Source organism: Diceros bicornis, chromosome 12, assembly GCF_020826845.1.
Source record: "Diceros bicornis minor isolate mBicDic1 chromosome 12, mDicBic1.mat.cur, whole genome shotgun sequence".
Taxonomy (NCBI): Eukaryota; Metazoa; Chordata; class Mammalia; order Perissodactyla; family Rhinocerotidae; genus Diceros; species Diceros bicornis.
In genome coordinates, this window is record NC_080751.1 from 21440238 (window position 1) to 21460930 (window position 20693).

Consider the following 20693-nt stretch of genomic DNA (forward strand, 5'->3'; position numbering starts at 1 on the left):
CCACATCTGTCATTCTGTCCTGAAGTCTATGAGGCAAAACCAAGACTATGCTGGCCTATTGATTTTTCTAGCATTTGCTTTAATTTACTTAACCATTGAGAAATCCATCAGTACATAAAGGGCAACTGTCCATTACTGCCTCATTTGCAGACATTCCTTCCTCTCGTTTTTGGTAAATATTTCCCTTAAATTGCTATGTGTTTACAGTGTAAAAACGAATTAGGAAAGTGCTCACACCTGTTTCTGCTCAGTAACTGCGGCACTGAGGTATATGTAACGTGCTTAAAGATAGAATAAATATCCAGACATTATTACATCTGTGTGCAAAGGGTGGTAAATTAGATCCTAATTACATTAACAGGGATGCTGCCTCCCAGCTTAAATTTTACATGAGCACTCTGCAAAAATCCAAAAGCTCTGCTGTGGTTTCTTTATGAGCTGGTGATTACAGCTACTTCCTATGCGGTCACTAAATATTCTGTTTACAAATAAATGAAGACGCTTTGAGCCAACTTGCCAGGGTAATAATCTATTTTTTTCTCCCCCTCCCTCTTCCCAACAAACCCTCGCCACATATGCATGGCAACAATCAGGAGCCCTGGCTTCATCTAATTACTCCATCACATAATTTCACAAATTGCCTTGTCACTGGGGAGCCAAGTGCAAAACTCGCTCACAGTGGGATTTCAGGAAGCAGCTTTCATTTACTACTCATTCCTTGTTAAATTAAACACGAAAACACCAGTTGTGTGAAAGAAGTCAAAAAGAATGCCTGCAAATGAGCCAGACAAGTATATCTCCTATTTACCATTTTGCCAAATACACTGTTGGCAAGAGGCATCTCAAATAGGAGGATCCCCTTGGCTGGCCCATTCTTGTGTCGATGCAGCTGCTACAATAGACCATAACCAAAAGGCCAAGAATAAATGGGCTTCTCCAGACAGGCAGCTTCATCATAGATCAACAGGAAGCATGAGCACATAGCAAAAAAATGTGATATTCTCAAGCCCCCCTATTCTTACCCTTTCTGCCATATGAAATGCCTGGCTATGATCCTCACATGAGAACGTGTATTTGTATTAGATGAATGACGCTAAGCCCTTTGAAGGTATAAACAGCATACCATATTTCCATTCTGGCTAGAAAGAAGGAACCGGATTCTGCTAATCTTTAAAAGTTCTCAAATGGAAAGATCATCAATCAAGTTCCTACAGTATTAGATGTTTTCCTTTTAAGTATTAATGCCTTGCATGTTTCTGAAACACATCAAGATAAATGCTCACCCATCTCACTACGGATGTGGGTGGAAGAAAGAGTGTACGGTGGGTGACATTACTAGAGGGAGTGAACCTGAGGTTACACCCCTGGAAGCTGACATTGTTATATCAACAACTAAACACAGCCACTGGTAATTAAAGGTATTGCTTTGTAGCTCAGGAGCCAGCGGGGTCAGGTACCGTTTTATATCACAAACCAGTCCTTTATGCATGTAGATTTGCCAGCATTATCTGCACAGGGAGACGGAGACATTAGCAGCAGCTGTCTCTCTGCTTTTACACTGAAAATTCTATTCATACAGACAGGTGGAGTAATTTAAAAGCCAATGTGGTGCAATTTCGATGTGACTAATGTCACTGCCTACTAAAATGCCACCATTACCACTGTTTATGGAAACATTACTAAAATTACATTTTATTCGTAAGAATTTTAGGATTCTGGTTATTACTAGCTTTAAAATGATCAGACCTCAGTGTCATACCCCAGAGCAGTGGCTTAATTCTCTCGGGTTTAGCAGCCTTCTTTGCTGAGAAACGACAGTTGGATTCTAGTTTCAAGAGTAATCGGGGCTGCATAAGCAGTTTCCTCTATCTCCATAAAGCAAATTAAAGACATAGCTCTTTGGTGTCCTGGGCACGTGACAGGCAAAAAATCTTCAAGGAGCTAAATTCTGTGTTAGAAGGTTTAGTTAGGATTTGCATGAGGAAAGATTCCTTACCCCCAATACAATATTAGACATTGTTAGTAATAGACAGGGGTAGAGATTTACATATTTCCATAAGAAAGGAGGAACAGTTAATGCTTAAAATCTGAAATTCTAACAATGCGTAGATTATTACAATTGCACAAAATATCGATAGCCGGAGCTATGCCTTTTTTATGGGCAGAGATGTCCGGAAAAAGAATCTAGATAGGAAAGGACCGTCCTCGACCTTTAGCTACCAATAACCATCAAATTGCATGATGAAGTTTTATGCCAAATCCTCTGGCTCATATTTTTACTTAAAAAATACTAATTAGCTAGCTCATGGAGTGAGATTATAATTACACCTTTGAACTCCCACAATGAGATTGGATTTGCTCTGTGTTTGAGAGGCATTTTAGTGGAAAACACATGGAAATGCAAGTCAGGAGATCTTGGTTCCAGCTCAGCCAGCTCCTAGCTTTTGACCTTGAAAAAAATCATTAACTTCTCTAAACTTTATTTTTGTCATCCTGTGTACCTTACAGGATTGTCTTAAAAATCCAATGTATGTGAAAATATTAAAGTATAAAGCACCATAGAGACACGTTATAATTTTATATAGCCCTTTAGTCAATTTTTTTCTTCAGCTGTTAACAGGACAGAATGATCCAATGTCAAAATAGCCGAGCAATTAATAGACCATTTTTTAAAAACATGAAAAAAGTAACATTAGGTAGGCAGCAGATAATCTCATTTCTTTTTTGAAATGAAATCAAGTCATTTTTGTAGAGTTTCTCCTCCAAGAAGTTTGGAAACTGCCTTTTCAAACTTCTATGAACTGCAATAGAAATTATCTCCACTCATTGACCTTTCTTAGAATAAGTGTTCCTGCTAACAGACTACACCTCCTGGCCTCTGGATGTCCCAAGAACTTCGTAGGACACCAAATTCTCAGAGGTCATTTGTGTCAAGGGAGAGCACATGGGCTCTGCAGGGATGCTAGCAACAAAGTTACTGTGCGAGATAAAAAATGATCACAGAATATTAAGAACTAAAATGCAAAGACACCTAAAAGGTTAAGTTCATATGTATTGTCCCATTGTTTTTTCCTGATGAGATAATACCTGGAGGACATTCAAATACAAGTAGTTATTTAAGTCAAACTAAAGTTCTCTATTTCAGAATATTTTGAATAATATATTATAAAACCAAGTAATGTGTGTCTCATTTAAACATCAACTAATTTAGGGTGTTTGCATTTATAATATCAAGTTATTTGAGGTCTATCTTTTCTTTATAGTATTCAAAGATAGAGCAATACATCTTGTTTGGGGACCCACACTCACTGGGCTATAATTTGCTGAGCCAAGGCATTTTGCAATGGCAAGAAAAAACAAGGACTAAAGTGTCTTTAAAATGTTAAAAAAATTGCCTGGCATAACTCTTTCAGCTACTTGTTTGCTCTCAGAGGCTTTCCACAGGCCCACCAAGAAACAGGTGTCTTATCTGAGTTCCCGAGGGCTCTCTTCTCTTGACACACTGAGGTAAGCATCAAGTCCATTGAGATGAACCAACTTTACCAAGCTCAGGACCCTGCAGATGAAGGGACAAGCAGTATTGAAACACCAGCACCCTTGTCAGTTGCAGTCATTTTGGTGTGAATCTGCACAATCCCTATCATTACTACCTTGGAGCCTTAATAAAATAATTTTTGATACCTCATGGCATTTGTTATACCGCAGGTAAGCTTGGGCCGTGACCAAGAGGGTTTCATGACCCGAGCAACAGACCATTGCAGTGTGGTCTCCACTATTTGGTACCCTCCGGCATGGGTTTACTTCAGCAGAAACAGAAAAATTAGAGCCCTGAACATAGCTGTTTAGGGGATTAAAAGAAGTAAAAAGGATCAGTTTTCCCCACTGGGATTGGTACAGATGGTGGGGGTTCAGAGAGATTTTTACTACAGAAAAATGCCCAAGTAGGTAGGAACATATATGCACACAGTCATACTCACGCTTTCATAAGCAAGACTGAGATGTGATGGGAATGTTTCCAGTTAAGTCAAACAAAGTATCCTAAATTCCATGACATATAGATTTACTTCTACTGGCAAAGCAACCAACCAACCAAACCAAACCAAAACACTGGAATCCTTTCTAAAACGAAACCATCTGATTTTCTCTCCGTCAAAACTTCATACTTTACAGCAAAGGATCTTCACTAGGAATCTTAAACATTGAGAGTAAAAAGCCAAGCTTATATTATATAAAATTCCTAAGGGTTGGGCTGAGTTAGTTTAAAAAATACACTCACACATATCTACAGGATGCTCCAATTTTAATCTGAAAGATAAATTGAAAAGGAGCAGTTGCATATTCATTGACTGGGTTTGATAGTTTATCTTCAAAAATATATCACCACTAAGAGGAACCAGAAGAAGACATGATATTGATATATGTTTTGAAGTATAAATGGCTGGCTAGTGTTCAAACAGTTATGTGCATCAGCAACCATCAACTTAATAAATTGTGCTCATACGGGCATTTTGTTTTGAACCTAATCCTTTATTTAATTAGCCCAATTAAGATTATACCAGAAAACCAACCCACAATGTATTTTAACTTAGCCTTGGAAATAAAAGGAGAATTTTAGAATAATCTGACAAATTGCCAGCCAGACTCTACACGAGTCCTTTTTATAAGGCGCCAATCGTCAGTGAAATGAAAAAACCGTTTGAGCACAAAAATCTCCATCACACCCCGAAAACAACATAGAGCCCCAGTAAGAGCTCATTTGCTTATTAGTCCTGTGTATCTGGATACATGGGCAATTTTAAAGTTGGACTTTTGTTTTTACTTTTGAATATTGTTTTCCCCCATGCCTCCTCATGAACCGACTATAATTACGCCAGGTCAGAGGTGCATAACTATGATGAGGAAGAAAGGCTGGGGCAGGGGAAGGAGGTGTGTGAAGGCTGGGAGAGCTCTGCCAGGTCACTAATGGCCTCTGGGGCAACAACTTGGAGAACAGGCTGATGCTTCTCCTTTGATCTTCTAATTCACAATGATCATTAGTATTAACTCCGATTCTTCTGGGTGAAGAATTCCAGCTGTAGCCTTTTCAGTTTACCTGACCTAAGAAAATTCATCACCCATCCCATTAGGATTTCAATAACCAGCTAAGAAAAAGAAAAAAGCAGTTGCCCCAGAATCTGGAAACTTCCTGCTTCATTATTAAAACAAAGTTTATATGATGTATATCACAGAAGAATGAAGGCCTTCCAGTATTATCCCCAGGTAATTAAACAATCTATTCCATTTTCCTCCTGAGACAGATGATTCTCCATTGAGTAAAAAATAGTCAGGGTCCTATCTAATCAAAGTTGAAATATGCTATCTCCAAAGTAACAGAGATCTTTTAAAATTAAGATAGAGGGATTTGTTATCCAAGCCTGGGATAGTTTCGGCAAAGCCTAGCTCTGACCCATCATCATTATTAAAGCCTGTGTAGGTGAGCGGCAACTACATGTAAGGGGAAAAGTCATAACTATACAGATATTTTTCTTATAGATTTAAGAGGACTCATTTTTGACATGGTACATGGACATCTGAAAGGAAAAATAATCTTCTCACTCCTTCATACTAGTTTTAAAGCATCTTAATTTAATAATATAACTGCAGACAACATGTAGTGAAGAAGGAATCAAAGTTAGCTCCTATCTCCACCAACCACCTTCCTTGGGTCAGGAATATGAACATGAAGATATGTTAGGACTAGTTTGAAGGAGGGATTGTCTTTCTCAAATACTTTGTGCTACCCTGATTGACATTTCAGGCAAGAGTTTGAGAATATAGTCTTCCTGCCCCACTACCTTCTTAGGATTCATGGTAGCTGAAAGGTGCTAGCTTGTAAGGCACCATAAGAATTGTCACTGTTAAAATTGGTAAAGTATAGAGGTGAGGGATAGAAAGAGAAATAGAAATGGGAGGAGAGGAGCAAATTCCATCTATTACCTACCTACGTGCCTACGTACGACTCTTCTATCTGCCTTCTGACCTTTCACTCACCTTGATCAACAGAATGGGTTATCTGGATACCAAGTAGAAGTACAATTTCACTGTAATAATAATTCATAATGTTTAGAAAGCAATTCTTCCAAAATCACAAGCAGAGATATGACACTAAGATGTATCCAAGAGATCTTGTTACCAAAAGCAAAACCAATGAAACAACATCTGTCTCTTCTAGAGCATTCAATTCCCAATTCAATTCCATTTACTCCATCCTTAGAGTGGCGGACCCGCAGGGCACTTTTCATCTAATAGTGTTTCTATGGAAACGGCATTCTCAACCTGGAAGATTCTACAACCCCTCACTTTGGCTTTATCCACATTGAGATGAAAGTCTTATAAATCAGAGATCTAGACATAAATTTGGCCATAGACAAAAGTATATATATTTTCCAGGCTAGAAGTTCACAAAAAGAAAGAAAACAAAACAAAATAGCAAAATATGTATATTTGACTTAGAAATCGAGTTTGTCTCTGTTGTAACCAATGGCTCCTCAAGATCAGTGAAAGGATGGGGAATCCAAGACAATGTGAAGGAAGATCAATTCACCTTCAGGATTATCCCCCCAATTCACCTTCAGGGTCACCTCCCCTACTAGTCAATGCCAAATGTGTCACTCCTTGAACAGTTTCTTCACCTGAATCTGCAGTATGCGTTTTAACAACCTTCACTCTCCCTAACTTCCAGGATTCCTAGGACACATAGTAGCTCTATGCAGGAAAATATGTCACTGCATATTTTAAATAAGAACCATATTAACTGCTTTTCTATTTAGATTATATTTAAAACTGCAGTATGTTAGAGTAGGAAAACAAAAAGAAAAAAGACCCTTGATTTTTACCTTAAACATTGTATTTATTCCTTCTCCTCATTTTCACTAGGCTCTTAGGCACATATTTTTGTAACACTATGTAGCAAAATAACCTTTACTATGCACAACACATTCAGCTTAAACATTATGACATAGTAGGTTATATTTACAGTTGGAATAATGCCCTTAAGAAGGAAAAAGAAACCTTGATGTGGCATATGCCCCTAATTATGACTATATAGTGACTCACCACAAATATTAAGTACTTTTTAATTGTTTGCAATAATGTCTTCAGGCAAATGCAAGCATTTCTATTAATAAATGCTTTTATTTTCTTTCCAATTCTCTCTTGTGATCTAAATAATGTCAGTCATTCTTTTCAATTCCAGGGAATAGTTTCTTTAAAGAGATCTTCTCTAGTTATCAAAACAGGCAAATGTCCAACTAGGTCTAAGCTGGAAATTTACATCACTGAAATTTCCTCTTACCCCATAATCACCAAAGTTTAAGACCCATTTCCTTTTTCTTTTAGTGTTTTCATTACACACAAGTATGTCCAGTTTAGCTTGCTAGAGACTGTGAGTCCAAGAATGAAGCTTTAGTTCTCTCTTTGGAGTAGTAAAATGTGCTACTGATTAAATCTACCTGTGGATAACTACAGAACAGCACATTTTTCTTATGCAGCTGGGGTGCAAATCCAGAAAGGTTTTTTTTTTTCCAGGCCTATTCTACTCCTCTAACACACAAATGCTTGAAAGCCCTTTCAAAGGCAGATTTTTTTTTTAATTGAATAAACTCAATGAAAAGATTGACCCATTTATTTGAAAAAGAAAAAAACCCCAGCAATTTGCTTTCAAAAAGGTGTGTGAGGTTTTATAATATGTCTTTTGGCATCTAAAAGATTAGTTTTTACAATTTGCTAATAAATTGTTATTGCTATTGTTCTAATTAGCCAGAGTTTCAATTGCTCTTTTATATCTAGCAAGATTTCAGGAAGGATTTTCTGGATAAGTTGCATTAATTATGTAGCAAGAATGTGATCATTTAAAATTTGTACACAGTCTTCCAAATGAATTGTGCATCCCTAAAGACCTCTCAGAACTTGAAATAAGGTTGCTAAAGGATTAGTACTGAGATGTCAGTAGTTACTTACATTTGGACAAATAACAACAAAATTCTCTTTAAACTCTATAAGTTTTTCCCTAGAATTTATTATAATCAGCTCCTGATTATTGACCTAAGCAGTCTGTGCATTCCTTCAAGAAGTATAACAAGACAAGGAGAAGGGTGTTCCTTGTAACTGGAGATCTATTTGCTCTTGCAGTTAGAGAAGAGGAAGGGAATCTTTTTCAATGGGGGAAGGAGAGAGGGAGAAAATTTAAATATATCTCCTAACTTTGCTTTTTATATGATATTATGAGAGCATTTGCTTTTTAGAGACTGTTATTAATATCAATATTTTTTGTATGAGCAGATGGCAGTGGAGTGGGGAAGGAGTGTGGGAATATCCAATGGAAACCACAAGGCACCTTCTCTGAGCATTCACAGAAAGCCAGGGAGACATGGACAAATGGGTTTCCCTTCCAGGGTAGCGGTTCAGGCCAGCACAGACCCCAAAACTGAAGGAAATTAGCCAGACCTCAAGAAACCAGGCAGTTCATGAATAATTTCTATTACAATTGCCCCAGTAACATTTGGACCACAAAAAGCATTGCAATGCAGGTAAAATCATGCTGGCTGTTAAAAAGTTTTTTGTTTTGTTTTTTTTAAAGAAGATAATATAGCTCTCTGCAAGGTTCTTCACAAGGGTATGACCTAGAAAACCAGGAAATCTGGTGGATGAATAAAAGAACTTGCTTCTCTCTCTCCTGATTCTGTCTGAACCAATATTTGATTATATTTTATTCAGGGGCACCTCAGCTTCAAGTAAAGCCAAAGCTACTTGTAGATTGAGATGGAGGCTGATGAAATCTATTCATTATTTCTGTTAGTACAGGAAATAGAAATAGTCTGCTGGTGACTTCAGGGTCGACTTGATTTTGTCCCCTCCCCCCACTCATCCTCCAGATCAGGTTAGCTGGTTACCTCTGGTGATGAAATATCAGCGTGGCTTCATCAGCACTTTTGATCAATTCTCACTTCTTATGTCCTGCTGACTTTAAATGCCATACTATTTATTTTGCATGCTACCCCCTCTAGACTCTAGTCCTCCCCCTCCCCTTCAGTAGTGGTTGGAGATCCTCAGTAGCAAACTTGCACAAGGCAGGTCTCAAACTATCCCCACATCTATGCACCAAATGTCAGATAAGTAATGGCACCCAATCAGGTTTTAGGCAAACCTAACATGATGTTAAAATCAGCTAAACAATCTAAATCAACTACCTACCAGCACTAACCAACCTCCAAAGCTGATTCCAAAACCATCAGCATAGTCTAGGTACTGTTTGGAATCAACATGGGAAGAAGAGAAGGGAGGGAACTGTTTCTTTAGTGACTCCTGCTGCTCTCAGTTTTTATTTTATTCATGGACACTGAAAAATCTGGATTAATTTATACCATCGAGTGTTATGGGAGGCACAGTCTCTATCCAGAGGAGCAGGACCAGCATGGCCCTGGACATCCTCTGTTATCTCCCTATATCAGTACAAGTCACTGAGGAACATGGCTTTGAGAGTAGGCAAGGGTGTGAAGGTCAACAGGTCTGGACACATTCATGACAATGCAGAATTAACTTTGATACTTAAGAAAAAGAAATGACTTTAAGAAAAGCAAACTATGCTAAAAGTAGTAACATAAAAGGCTTGCTCCTGACATTTTTTAAAAAGCCAAGATTTCTAACATTCATTCATCTTAGGCTGGATTATGCTACTACCTGTCTAAATGCATCCTTGTCCCCAATCCTGACAGTCCCCCTGGTCAACAATTTTGCTGATTTTTAAACTATTATTTTACCCATAAATTTTCATTTTGTCTTCTTCCTTAGATGTCATTAAGTCAGTATGCACTTACAAAAATATCCACCAAAATATTATGATTGTAAATATTTTGAACATGAAATTCATTCAGAATAATAACCAAACAAAACAAATCCCTCGGTGGCATAAAGCCCCACATCTGCAGTTTCACATCTCCAGGAGAATTCCTGCAGTGAAAACAGCAATACACACACAGACAATATAAACTGTTACTCTGCTTGAAAAGTCACAGGGGACTGCACAGGAAGAGCTGACTTTATATTGCTGTTTTCCTTTACAGTTCTAAATACGGGGACAACTTTCACTGGACAGCTCTGACTCAGATGAACGTTTTGTAATGGCAGCCAGTGCATTCAAACCACTGAAAAGCAAATTACGTGAGCATCTTGCCATTGCGACAAGATTTCACTTTTTGTGGACCATTCGCTATAAAGGTCTGCTAAAGCATTAGAAGAAATTAAGTCCTTCTCTCTTGAGTTTGTCTTACTTTCTTCTTAGCGGGAGCTGGTTCTAAGCACTTAAGAGTCACACTGACAAAAGCAACATCATTAACATATATACTTAAAGTCAAGTGCACATGAACTCCTAAACTTTATAACGTATGAAAATTAACAAAATTACAATATCGAACTTCAAATAAAACTCCTCATTTGGGGTACGAATCTAGGAAACAAGTGCTAACACTTTTGTAAAAATTTTGGGAACACAGTGATTTATGAAATATTTCAAGTCCAGAGGGATCATTTTTCCCTCCTTTTTTTTTCTATCAAAACTGGTTCATTGTCCATATTTAGTTTACATATGTCATTTAGAATCCACTTACTGTTAGATGCTGGAACAGCCACGCCCTCATGATATTTGTGGCTACTTTGGGAAAGATGCCACGCTTTTTGTGACGCTTTTTGTCCTTATCTGGATCATCATCGTCACCTGTGCTGGGGGAAGCTACACTGTTGTCCAAGCCATCACCTGCAAACATAGTGAATCAAATTTTGACTGATGCTACCTTGACACGCTTTATTCAAATAGAATGCCTTTGGATATAAACAAAACCAAAAGAGCAATATAAATGATTAATAGTCTTTATTTGCTACTTTTTTTTTTTTTTTAAGACAAAGAGAAAGAACAAGGCCTAGGCTCAAAAGTAGTCAAATCTAAGGAACTTCTTCTAAAGAACAGTGTGAAAGGTCAAAGGGAATGGAGGAAACTATCCAATCTCTTTCGTTGCTTTGTTGTGATGGTAATTATTCAGCTGCGTATAGCTCAGATGTGTTAAGTGCAATTCCTACTGAGGAGTTAAATATGGTGGCAGCCATTAGCAGAGGTGCTGTCCCTGCCTGGGTATTCAAATCCCACATACAGTCATTGATGTCAACTTGTGAGAAGATGTATGTAAGATATCAACTATTTCCACAAGTGATCTATCTTAAGACTAAAGTAGGCCATGGAAATGTAGGTAATCCATCATATAAGCAGTTTGACATAGGAATGCTTCAAATAGGATGTAATCTCTCTTGTCATAGAAAGAGAGCACCAAATTTAGTAAGGGAAAAACTCCCGAAATAGTTTTTTAATTAGAAAACAATTACTATTTAAATCAAATAAAGGGATGTTAAATTAACAGTCAGTTAGAATTGTATTACCCTAATAATCCAGACAGTTTCTAAAATTTCTTCTAGATTTAAATTTTTCTCACTGAAATATCACCTGCCTATACATTCCTGTATATTGAATCCTATTTTTCCACTGATTTTTGGTATAACATTTAAGTCACATCTTCTAGAAAATATTTTGGCTCTGTGACACAATAAAATAAAAAATGTAATGTTTCTTTACAATGCCATATTTAACAAGACAAAAAATGAAATTTCAGCCCATATAATCACAGGATCCAAAATAAGTCATAAGATACAAATGGAAAGTAAGCTCTTTGTGTTTTGGCAAAAAAGTCAAAAGGAAAAACAACATGGGGGAAACTCACTACACTAAAAAGCAGCTTAGCTTCTGTCAAACACTTCTCCATCTGGTGCCCCAGCTCTCGTGGAAGCTACTGGCTTTTAGAAGTTTGATCTGGATCCAGAAAGAAGAGCTATAGTAGCAAGGCTTAGCAATGAGGTGACAAATGTCCCTGAGAGCACATTCACTGGGTCATGTAAGTCATTGGAGAACAGACTACATGGCCCAAAGAACTGGTAATTTGGTAAGACAAAATTCCCGGGGACTGTACATTGGAACTAGCCTCAGATTCATTTACATCGCTTCATGAATTTCTGCATTCCTTATCTCTGTTACCTAAATATCCTACATACAAAAAGAATTCTCTGGTTTGATTTCACTTATTTCCGTCTAATCTACAGTAGTTATGTTGCCATTAACCAATTGTTCTTAACAGCTCCCTCAGGAGATTTCCCTTAGCCCCCCAAAATAAAATTGCGCCAAAATTGCCTTGACTTGTACTAAGTTAAAGTTTAAAAACTTTATTGGGTGAGGAACAGCCTATTTTCAATATTTCTGCTGTGATTACAGCATAGGCCACACATACAAAACTTTTGCAGAACTTTTCTGAGTTTAATTTTTTATCAATTTAAAATCCATCATTTTATCGTATTTAAAATCTATGTATTTTGTTAAAGTTCCACAGAATCATACCTGTGTTCTCACTGGAAAAGATTGTAGAGACCCACAATTACAAAGCCCTCATCGTATCAAGGAAGAAAGTGCCCGTGTTCCTGTTGGGTGACTTGTCCAAGGTCACATAGGTGGGATGGGACCGGTGGGCCTGTGCTGGACCAGACACCCACATCCCTAAATGAATGCTCCTTCCACACCCCACCACGCTCTTTATTTTCATAACCAAGTGTTTTATAAGGTGTCCCCTTGGATTTGACTAATAAATTCTTTGAAAGTCCAGTATTTAAAGAGGCTTTTTATTCAGAGAAGCAATTCACCATATAAAATAACAATTCATTAAAGAAACATGAGAAAAGAAAACAACTCAACAGCATTTAAAATTTCAATGGGCTAATCCACTTTCAATATGCAAAAGATAACCCAGGAAAAGAAACATATTACTTGATCACTGATTAAAAATGAAAAGCTCCTAACCTAACAACACAGTTTTTCACCACCTCTCCATGATTGTTTTCCACCTTAAAAAAAAAATAGCCTTTCTATCCATCTCAAAACCCCTTCAGATTAATTTAGCAGGCAATGCCTAGTGCCTGCCTCGGAGAGAATTCATTGATAATTTATGGAAATATCTACTATAATCCAGCGGAGATGACTTTTTTCCAGCTTTGTGCATCAATAGATAATCAAGGCCTTAAAGCAGCCTTAGCTTCCCATTACCTCAGGCAAAAGAATTCCTGAAAGTGTGCCTTGAGGGCACCTGAATTATATACTCCATTAGGAGAGGAAGGCTTTCTGCATTCCTTGTGTAACACTCACCAGAACCTTTCCTGTTTATTTCTGCTGTATGAAAGCAGAAGCATTAGGAACAGAATTTTTTAAGTGAAGACTTATGTAGATACAATGGAGAAACCTTTCAAGCAGGAGCCAGATCACCCCCTTCAGTCCCTGGCAGTGACCTCTCCCGAATAAAAGGTTTCTATTACATCATTAGCTCAAGCCAAAAACAGCCTTGGCTTAATGCACAGTTTGTTCTTCCTACTGTTTTTAGGCAAATACAGCTACTCTACTCCCATCTGGGAGGGAAATTACACTGCTGGGTTGTAATCTAAGACAAGATTTTCATTGGAAGCAAATGCTTTCAATCCAGTGTAAATACTGGTGCATGTTCAGAAAAGCCTAAAACAATAAACCTTGCTCCTTCCCGACACAAGTTAGGGAAATGGAGAAGATGGGGAAGGAGAAGAGCATAATAAAACAGACGATTCTAAAAGCAAACACTTTCATAGATTTTAATAAATTGTTTAACCTCTTCCACTTTCTAAAATTGAAAATTGATCTTTGAAACATCTCAACCTCAGAGGAATGTCTAAATGGTCGATTGTACCTTTCGCATTTCCATTCACTCTGCAATTTGATACAGTCACCTCGATGCGGTCTCCGGAGGATTTATTTCCTTTTTTTATTTTTAAGATCACTAAACAAACTTGGAGAACCGCCGGCCGACCAAACGGCAGCAGGCAGCCGCTCTGAACCACATTTGTAAAGTGTGAGCAGTGACTTCATTCCTGGAGCTGACTTCTCCTGCCGCCAAATGAAGGCGAACTGAAAAGGTGGAAATAATCATAAAAATGATGCCAGTCCATAAACAAGCTTACAGCCTCATTAGGACAGCAGTAGGCTCCGGTGGGTGATTTATGCTCGTTTTGCTGATGCTATGAGGAAATGCCATAGGGCGACTTGAGCCAATTGCTAATGGTTTCTGACAGCTTCTTAGCAACTAGTGCAAGCAACGTTGTGGCGTTTGCTAGTGACAGAAACCGAAAATGTCATATTATCTGCCCATGTGTCATGAAGTCCGTGTGGCAATTAACTAGCAGGCCAGTGACTGAGGGGCCAGAGGCTCCTGAAAATGGCCTTTGGCTATGCAGAAGCAGCCGACGGGCGCTGAGCGCAGACTGGCTGCATTTATGCAACATTCTAATGTAGAAATCCACTTCCTTGTGACTTCCCCGGCTCTGATGAGGCCGGGCCACTCACATCCCTTTTTCCCCCTCACTGAAGGGAAAGTCTGGGTTCCTATATCTCTAGGCACTGGCTCTGGAGTTATCAGAAGACTCTAAAGTGATCTGCTTTGATATGATTATCCGAATGGCCCCTTAATTGGCAATATCTGGTTCTGTGCTTTTTGGACGCTGGATTCAAAGGTGCTAGCTATTTTTCTGCTCCCCCACAAATTAGTCTAAGAGGATTTAAGATCACTGAAGCAGACTCATTGCCTGTCAGATCGCTAGGAGCAGAGGAACTGTGCAGCAACAAGACACTATTTTAAAAACACCAGGTTTCTAACAAGCAGGGGGAGAATCTTGGCCACACTTTTCAGTTTCCGAGCTATCAAAACCATGCACTATACGTCAAACTGTCAAACCTTTCAGCGTGGGCCATTTGCCCTTTCAAATAATATTTAAGAATTGTTTTTACAAAATTTTATAGGCCATGGTCTAGTGAAAGAGGCCAACCAACAAAGAAAGGAATTTGTACTACAGTTCGTCTACGGACAATTTCTTGTGAGACCTCGGCCTGTCCCTGTGGAGCAAGGCAGGTGACCTGTGGCAGCTCCCAGGCTGTCAGAGAGCTCAGATTTCAAACACGCTCAACTCAAACATCCCGAGTCGCCTATTTAAGCATGCCCAGGCAGTTAGACTGGGCTATCTCGTGCCTTTCAAGGCAGGATAAAGCCGCATTTATCGTATTCAGGCCATTCAATGGGTCAGACTGACCGTGTCAGCAGGGGCTCCTCTCCGGCAGGTCAAAGCCCTGCTCCCATTTTTCTCTCCCTACGAACTCCCTCTCTCCCCCCAGGGCTGCCATTCCCAAAAACCTGTTTCGGGTGAGGCAAAAACAAAACTCCAAAAAGCGCCTAAGATTTACATCACAACTGATCGGAACTTCCCGTGTCAGTGCGCCAGCAGGTATAAATAAAATGGGTTGTCTGTCAGAGGGTTCTTTATGCCATAGAGGCAAAACTCCTAATTAGGGATATGAACGTTCAACTGCCAGGGTAAATGTACGTGTCAGGTTGTGGATCCTCTTGTTTTGCTAGAAGCCAGGCTGGAAGCCAGCCCAGCTTCAAGACTACTTCATTTACAATTTTGTATTGAGACTCCATAGTTTCAGGCCATGTTCTCTCCTTAACCTTTACTTTTCTCCTCTCCAAGCATTTAGGAATAGAGTGTCTGTCCCAAAAAATGTACCTAGACTCAAAAATCAAGGCCATTTATAATCTTGTCTTTCCATATTGAGTAGATTCTACCATGTCTTGATAGTCGTCAAAAGTCAGTTCAGAAGCGTGTGTATGAATGTATAGCTCATGTTGTAAGATGGCTAAATTTCCACCCAAATAGGAACATCGTTGCATATTCTGATTGCCAACAAAAAGGAAGCTCAACATTTAAGGGTTTCTTTTTTTCTCTCCTCTCTTTCCTCACATAGCACATCTACATGAGAGAACATGACATTTCACCCCTTAAATAGTACGTAGAACATTGCTGTCTTCCTGGTGGCTGCTGGTGCAAACACCCCGTCAGTATGGAGAGGTCAAGTTGCCTTTGTAGTGGAGCCTCTGGGTGTGCCCGATGTCCAGGTTGCTAGGAAAAACGTGAAAACTACTCCAAACCCACTTCTCCAAATCATGGCTGTGTCTACTCAACTAGAAGTCAGATGGGATAATGTTTCTGTGTTATGTTAAGAGGATAAATGGTGAGAATTATAGACAACCCTTTCTCAGCAACCAGCTAGAATACTTCAGAGGTTTGAAGGAGGTGTTTTGTCTTCATTAAGAATGCATAATAGCTGCCAGAATGATTTTTCTAAAACACATATCTGATCATATAACCCTGGCACTTAAAATCCTTCTGTGGCTACCCTTTGCCTTCAGGTAGAGGTCACACTTTTTAGCCTGGCATGGAAGGTCTTTCATAATCTCTCTCCCTGGCATATTTCCAGCCTATTTTCTGCTGAGTCCCCGTGTGCACTGGCACTCACCGGACCACCCGAGTCCTGAGCCTACAAGAGTTCTCACCTCACACACTGCTCTCTCTCAATGCTCATTGTGTTTCTCTCTGCTTGTCCCTTTCCCTGTAGCATCCTTCCCTTCCCTCCCCCAACAGTGTACCAAATTCCTTGGTGAACTTTGAGGCTCAGCTCAACTGCTGTCTCCTATAAGAAGCATTTACTGGACTCCAGCTGATTAGTGACCTCCTCCTCCCTAATCCTGAGTGATTTTTCTTCTCCTGATGTTCCTCCATCCAAACACACATTGTGCTCTACCAGGACTGTTGGTTTCCACACATGTCCCCTCGACTCGATTACAGGGTCTGTCAGAGGGAGATCGGTCAAACTGCTGTAACAAACCGTTGTTACCCCAGTATCCAGGTTATAAACTTGTCAACTGCTTATTAAATGAATGCGTGAACGCATCTTTTCCACTGCATGGAGAAAACCATAGTTTCAATCGCCACCTGCTATAATTCTTTTTGATACACGCCTAAATTAAACTCTCAAAAAATATTCACCAAGGAAACTCAATAAACAACTGTAAGAAAACATAAAAGAAACACATTCTCTAAAGCTGGGAAGTTTCTTTGGAATCTTTAAGCTCATCTTAGACCAAAGATGCACCAAGAGTGAAAGTATCCAAATTCTTTACAACGTCTGCCATTGCCCTTCAGAAACACACCCCTACTTCCTGCAATTAGAATTTAAAACTATTTACCTAACTAAAATTTCTTGCTGTTTGTGTATTTTTCTTGAGTTCAACTTTAAAAAATAAAGCAAAAGTTATTTGTTTCCTTCTGTATTTTTTCCCAAAGAATTAATTATGCTACGCCCTGTACACAGCTCCCAGTTTTACCCTAGTGGAGAAACTCAACTGTGTCTAAGCAGACAATTTGACCCAGCGCTCAGACTCCAGATGCACACTTCATACATAAGGCTCTAAATATAAAATTCTAGAACTCTAGCTCTCCTTGGTTTTGCCAAGTCATTGTATCAGTCTGTCCCCCGGCATTCCTCCACTCCTGCCTCAGCAATTTTTCAGCCACAGGTTATCTGAGGACCTTAGTATCTGATACTGTCATACGGATTGACATGACAGAGGATCCTAGGAGACCTTAGAAAGGATTTTGTAAGATAAATGAAAATGTAACACAACCCCTTAAGTATTATTTCACATTTTCAAGAGAAACACAATAGACTTCACATATCTCCAAATCTCAAGCCAACGTACAAATATGTAACAGTCTAAATCCAATGGTTACCTTCTAAGTTTAACTTTAATAAGAGTTCTGTGAACTTAGCTTCTCTTTTGTATCTCTTCTTATCCTTAGGTGTTTAAGATTTCCTTGTTCTTAGTTCAAAGGGATTCTCAGTTGATAAAGAAAAAAAATAAAGGAAAGCATATTCTCATATATCTTATTTTACCACCCATGGTTTTCCTGAAAATTTTGAGGTGGTTTCTTTGGAAACCAAGATCAGGAGTTCGATGTTGGCACCCGCGATGGCAGTGCTAAGCTCTAGAAGGGGCTTAACAAAAGCCCCAGGGTATAGACATACCAATGGCACTGATTGAAAAGATGGAAGTAAGAAGACTGGAGGAGAAAATTAAGAATAAACAAACTTTAACTAAACATATTATTGGCACTTATTAAAAGTAATGTCTAGATATGTGTCCTAAGGTTGGTTTCACAGAGAATTGCCATGAGGCTTTTCCTTTCTAGTTGAATTTAGGTTTGTTAAACGGTGACACAAATTGTTAATAGTTAACTCCTATGGAACAAGCTCACGGCTTTATTCTGCCCTTTCGTGGACTGCTGACATCACAGAAACCTAAGAGGAGAAATGGAGAATCAGAGCCTGGAGAAAGTAGCTCTTACTACAAACATACTGCCCCCTTTTCTGAAGAGTAGAATGTAGCATTTAAAACTGAGCCCTGTATATGCAACGGTCTTCTGCATAAGCAGTCACTCTTGTCATTCATTCATTCATTTAACAAATTGAATTCCTACTATGTTCCAACACTATGCAAACTATTAGGGACTCAAATGGTGAACAACATCAGAAAGAGTCTCTGTTTCTATGAAGCTTTCCAGCTAGAGGGCACAGATGTTAAACAAAATAATCACAGTAATAAATGTACAATTGTATGCAATCAGAAAGAAATATACATCTATGAGTGTGTGAAACAAAGGAAATTGACTTAGTGGGTGGGAGTGATCTGGAGCAGAAATCTGAAGGGTGGAGAAAAGTCAACTAGGTATAGCGGGCAGCCTAAAAGGGCAGAGGGCAGAGAAAGCAGTGCAGGCCATAGGAAGAGCAGGTATAAAGGCACCAGGTGTCAAAAGCACAGAACTGAAACCTGGGAAAGCAGGACAAGATGAAGCTGGGAAGGTAAGAGGAGTAAGCTCACGTGGGGCCTTGTGGCCATGGTCAGGATTTGGTCATTTATCCCTAGGGTTCTAAGAGTCATGACCTATACGGGTATTTCTTTGTAACACAGTGTCATCAGTCTCCTCCCCATTGCACGCCCTAATATTACATAAGTTTTACTAAATAAAACCTCATTCCCCGGTGTGTCTTTCTAGTTCAACCTAAAAAATCCCCCAATTCCAAACTAAGATTGGAGAATGAGGGACAAAGGAAAAGCAATGAGTCCATTCAGGTAGACCCTAATTTAGGCATAGATTACATTCTGAAGTTTGTAAACAGGTCTTTTATGAACATTCGAACATATTTTCACATAGAAGCAAATTATGAATGGTGTTAGGTCCCAAGGCTTGCTCATCAAAGCAAAGTAATTCATTAAGTGAATCAAGTTCTAATCAACCTCTGAGTCTTGGGTGCATGAAGTCAGAAAGCACAAGAATAAAGAGGAAGATGAGTTTCTTTTTATATTCCTGTGCACAGAGTCAGCCTAGGAAAATATTAAAATCTGTGTAATTGTCTTTAGTCCTTCCTTTTTTGTCTCTCTCCCCTGCTCCATCTCCTCAAGTTTCCAAGGATGCCAATGCCTTGTAGAGGCACTTGGCCTCCCACTGTGGTCACCTCACCTACACTTATTCTTTTCCTGCTCTGAATTCACACTCATCATCTCCCAACAATCAAAATAACCAGCCTTTCAGTCTAGTTAATCTGAGCCAGACTTTAGGTAGAACGCAATCTGAAAGAACGAATTCAGACTAGGCATGAATAACTGATGTCCCCCTCACCTTCCCAGAAGAGTTGGCATTTTTAAAAGAAGATTTGTTAATGCAAAAAAATCTTTAAATGGCAGAATTTCAGGTAGAGTAATAAGTAAAGTTTTTAAAAAAAACACAGCTTGTGTTGGGAAAGATTTTTTTAAATCAATAGATGCCAGTCTTTCAGAAGAGCCCAGTGTCCGTTTCTAAACTTATCATTACATCCTGCCATCCCCAACCCAACCCACCCTGTTTATCCCTGCCTACATTTGGGAAGCCATGTGTTTCTGAACATTCCAAGTTTTTTCACAGAATTTGTGGTGACAGTAAATAGATCCTGTGGATGTAAAGCAGTGAGAATAGGACTAAGAGATCTAGGTTGAACATTTGTGTATATGTAGGTCATTCATATAATTTGGGTGTTTACAACTCAAGGATTGCCAGCCTGTTGAAATAAATTTGGAATAACTTCTTTATTATAAATAATACATTCTATTAAACTTCTATCACTTCATGATTCTTCGCTGTCAACACAAATAATGCATAAAACATAACTGGGTGAAAAATATGAAAAGAACCTAACTGAGTAACTGAGACCCAGAATGAAAATATTTACTGGATTTTTATAGAATTCAAAAAAATTTTTAATGTGCAGTTGATGGGATGAGAGGAAGAAACTGGATTTTCTAAATCCATGGAAAGTAAGAATTGTCAGTCAAAGTCAGTCAGTGTTCATATTTATAGTTTACTTAAGATTTATTTTATGTAAGTGCTCGTACAAGTAGAGTACCGTAGACAGACAGAATGTACACCTAGAAATCAGATAAATTTTCCAAGTTTTATTCCTTGAATCATTGTACTTTGTTCTTCTGAGATAGGAATACCTTTTTCTAGTAATTCAGTATGACTTTTTGACTTGAATTCCCCTCGGGGGACAACAGTAAATTAGTTGCCTACACACAGAGGACAAACAGAAACGATGAATAGCAAAGGAAAAAAAAACAACACAG

The 20693-nt window shown here is 38.8% G+C and overlaps 1 protein-coding gene across 2 annotated transcripts in view; it reads right to left on the minus strand.

Moving 5' to 3' along the window:
- MEIS1 (Meis homeobox 1) overlaps positions 1 to 20693 on the minus strand; it is a 130328-nt gene that overhangs the window by 47385 nt on the left and 62250 nt on the right. For both annotated transcript variants that reach the window (XM_058551075.1, XM_058551076.1), the window contains exon 8: positions 10644 to 10789. In XM_058551075.1, the coding sequence (XP_058407058.1) occupies positions 10644 to 10789 (146 nt within the window). The remainder of the gene's footprint in view (positions 1 to 10643; positions 10790 to 20693) is intronic.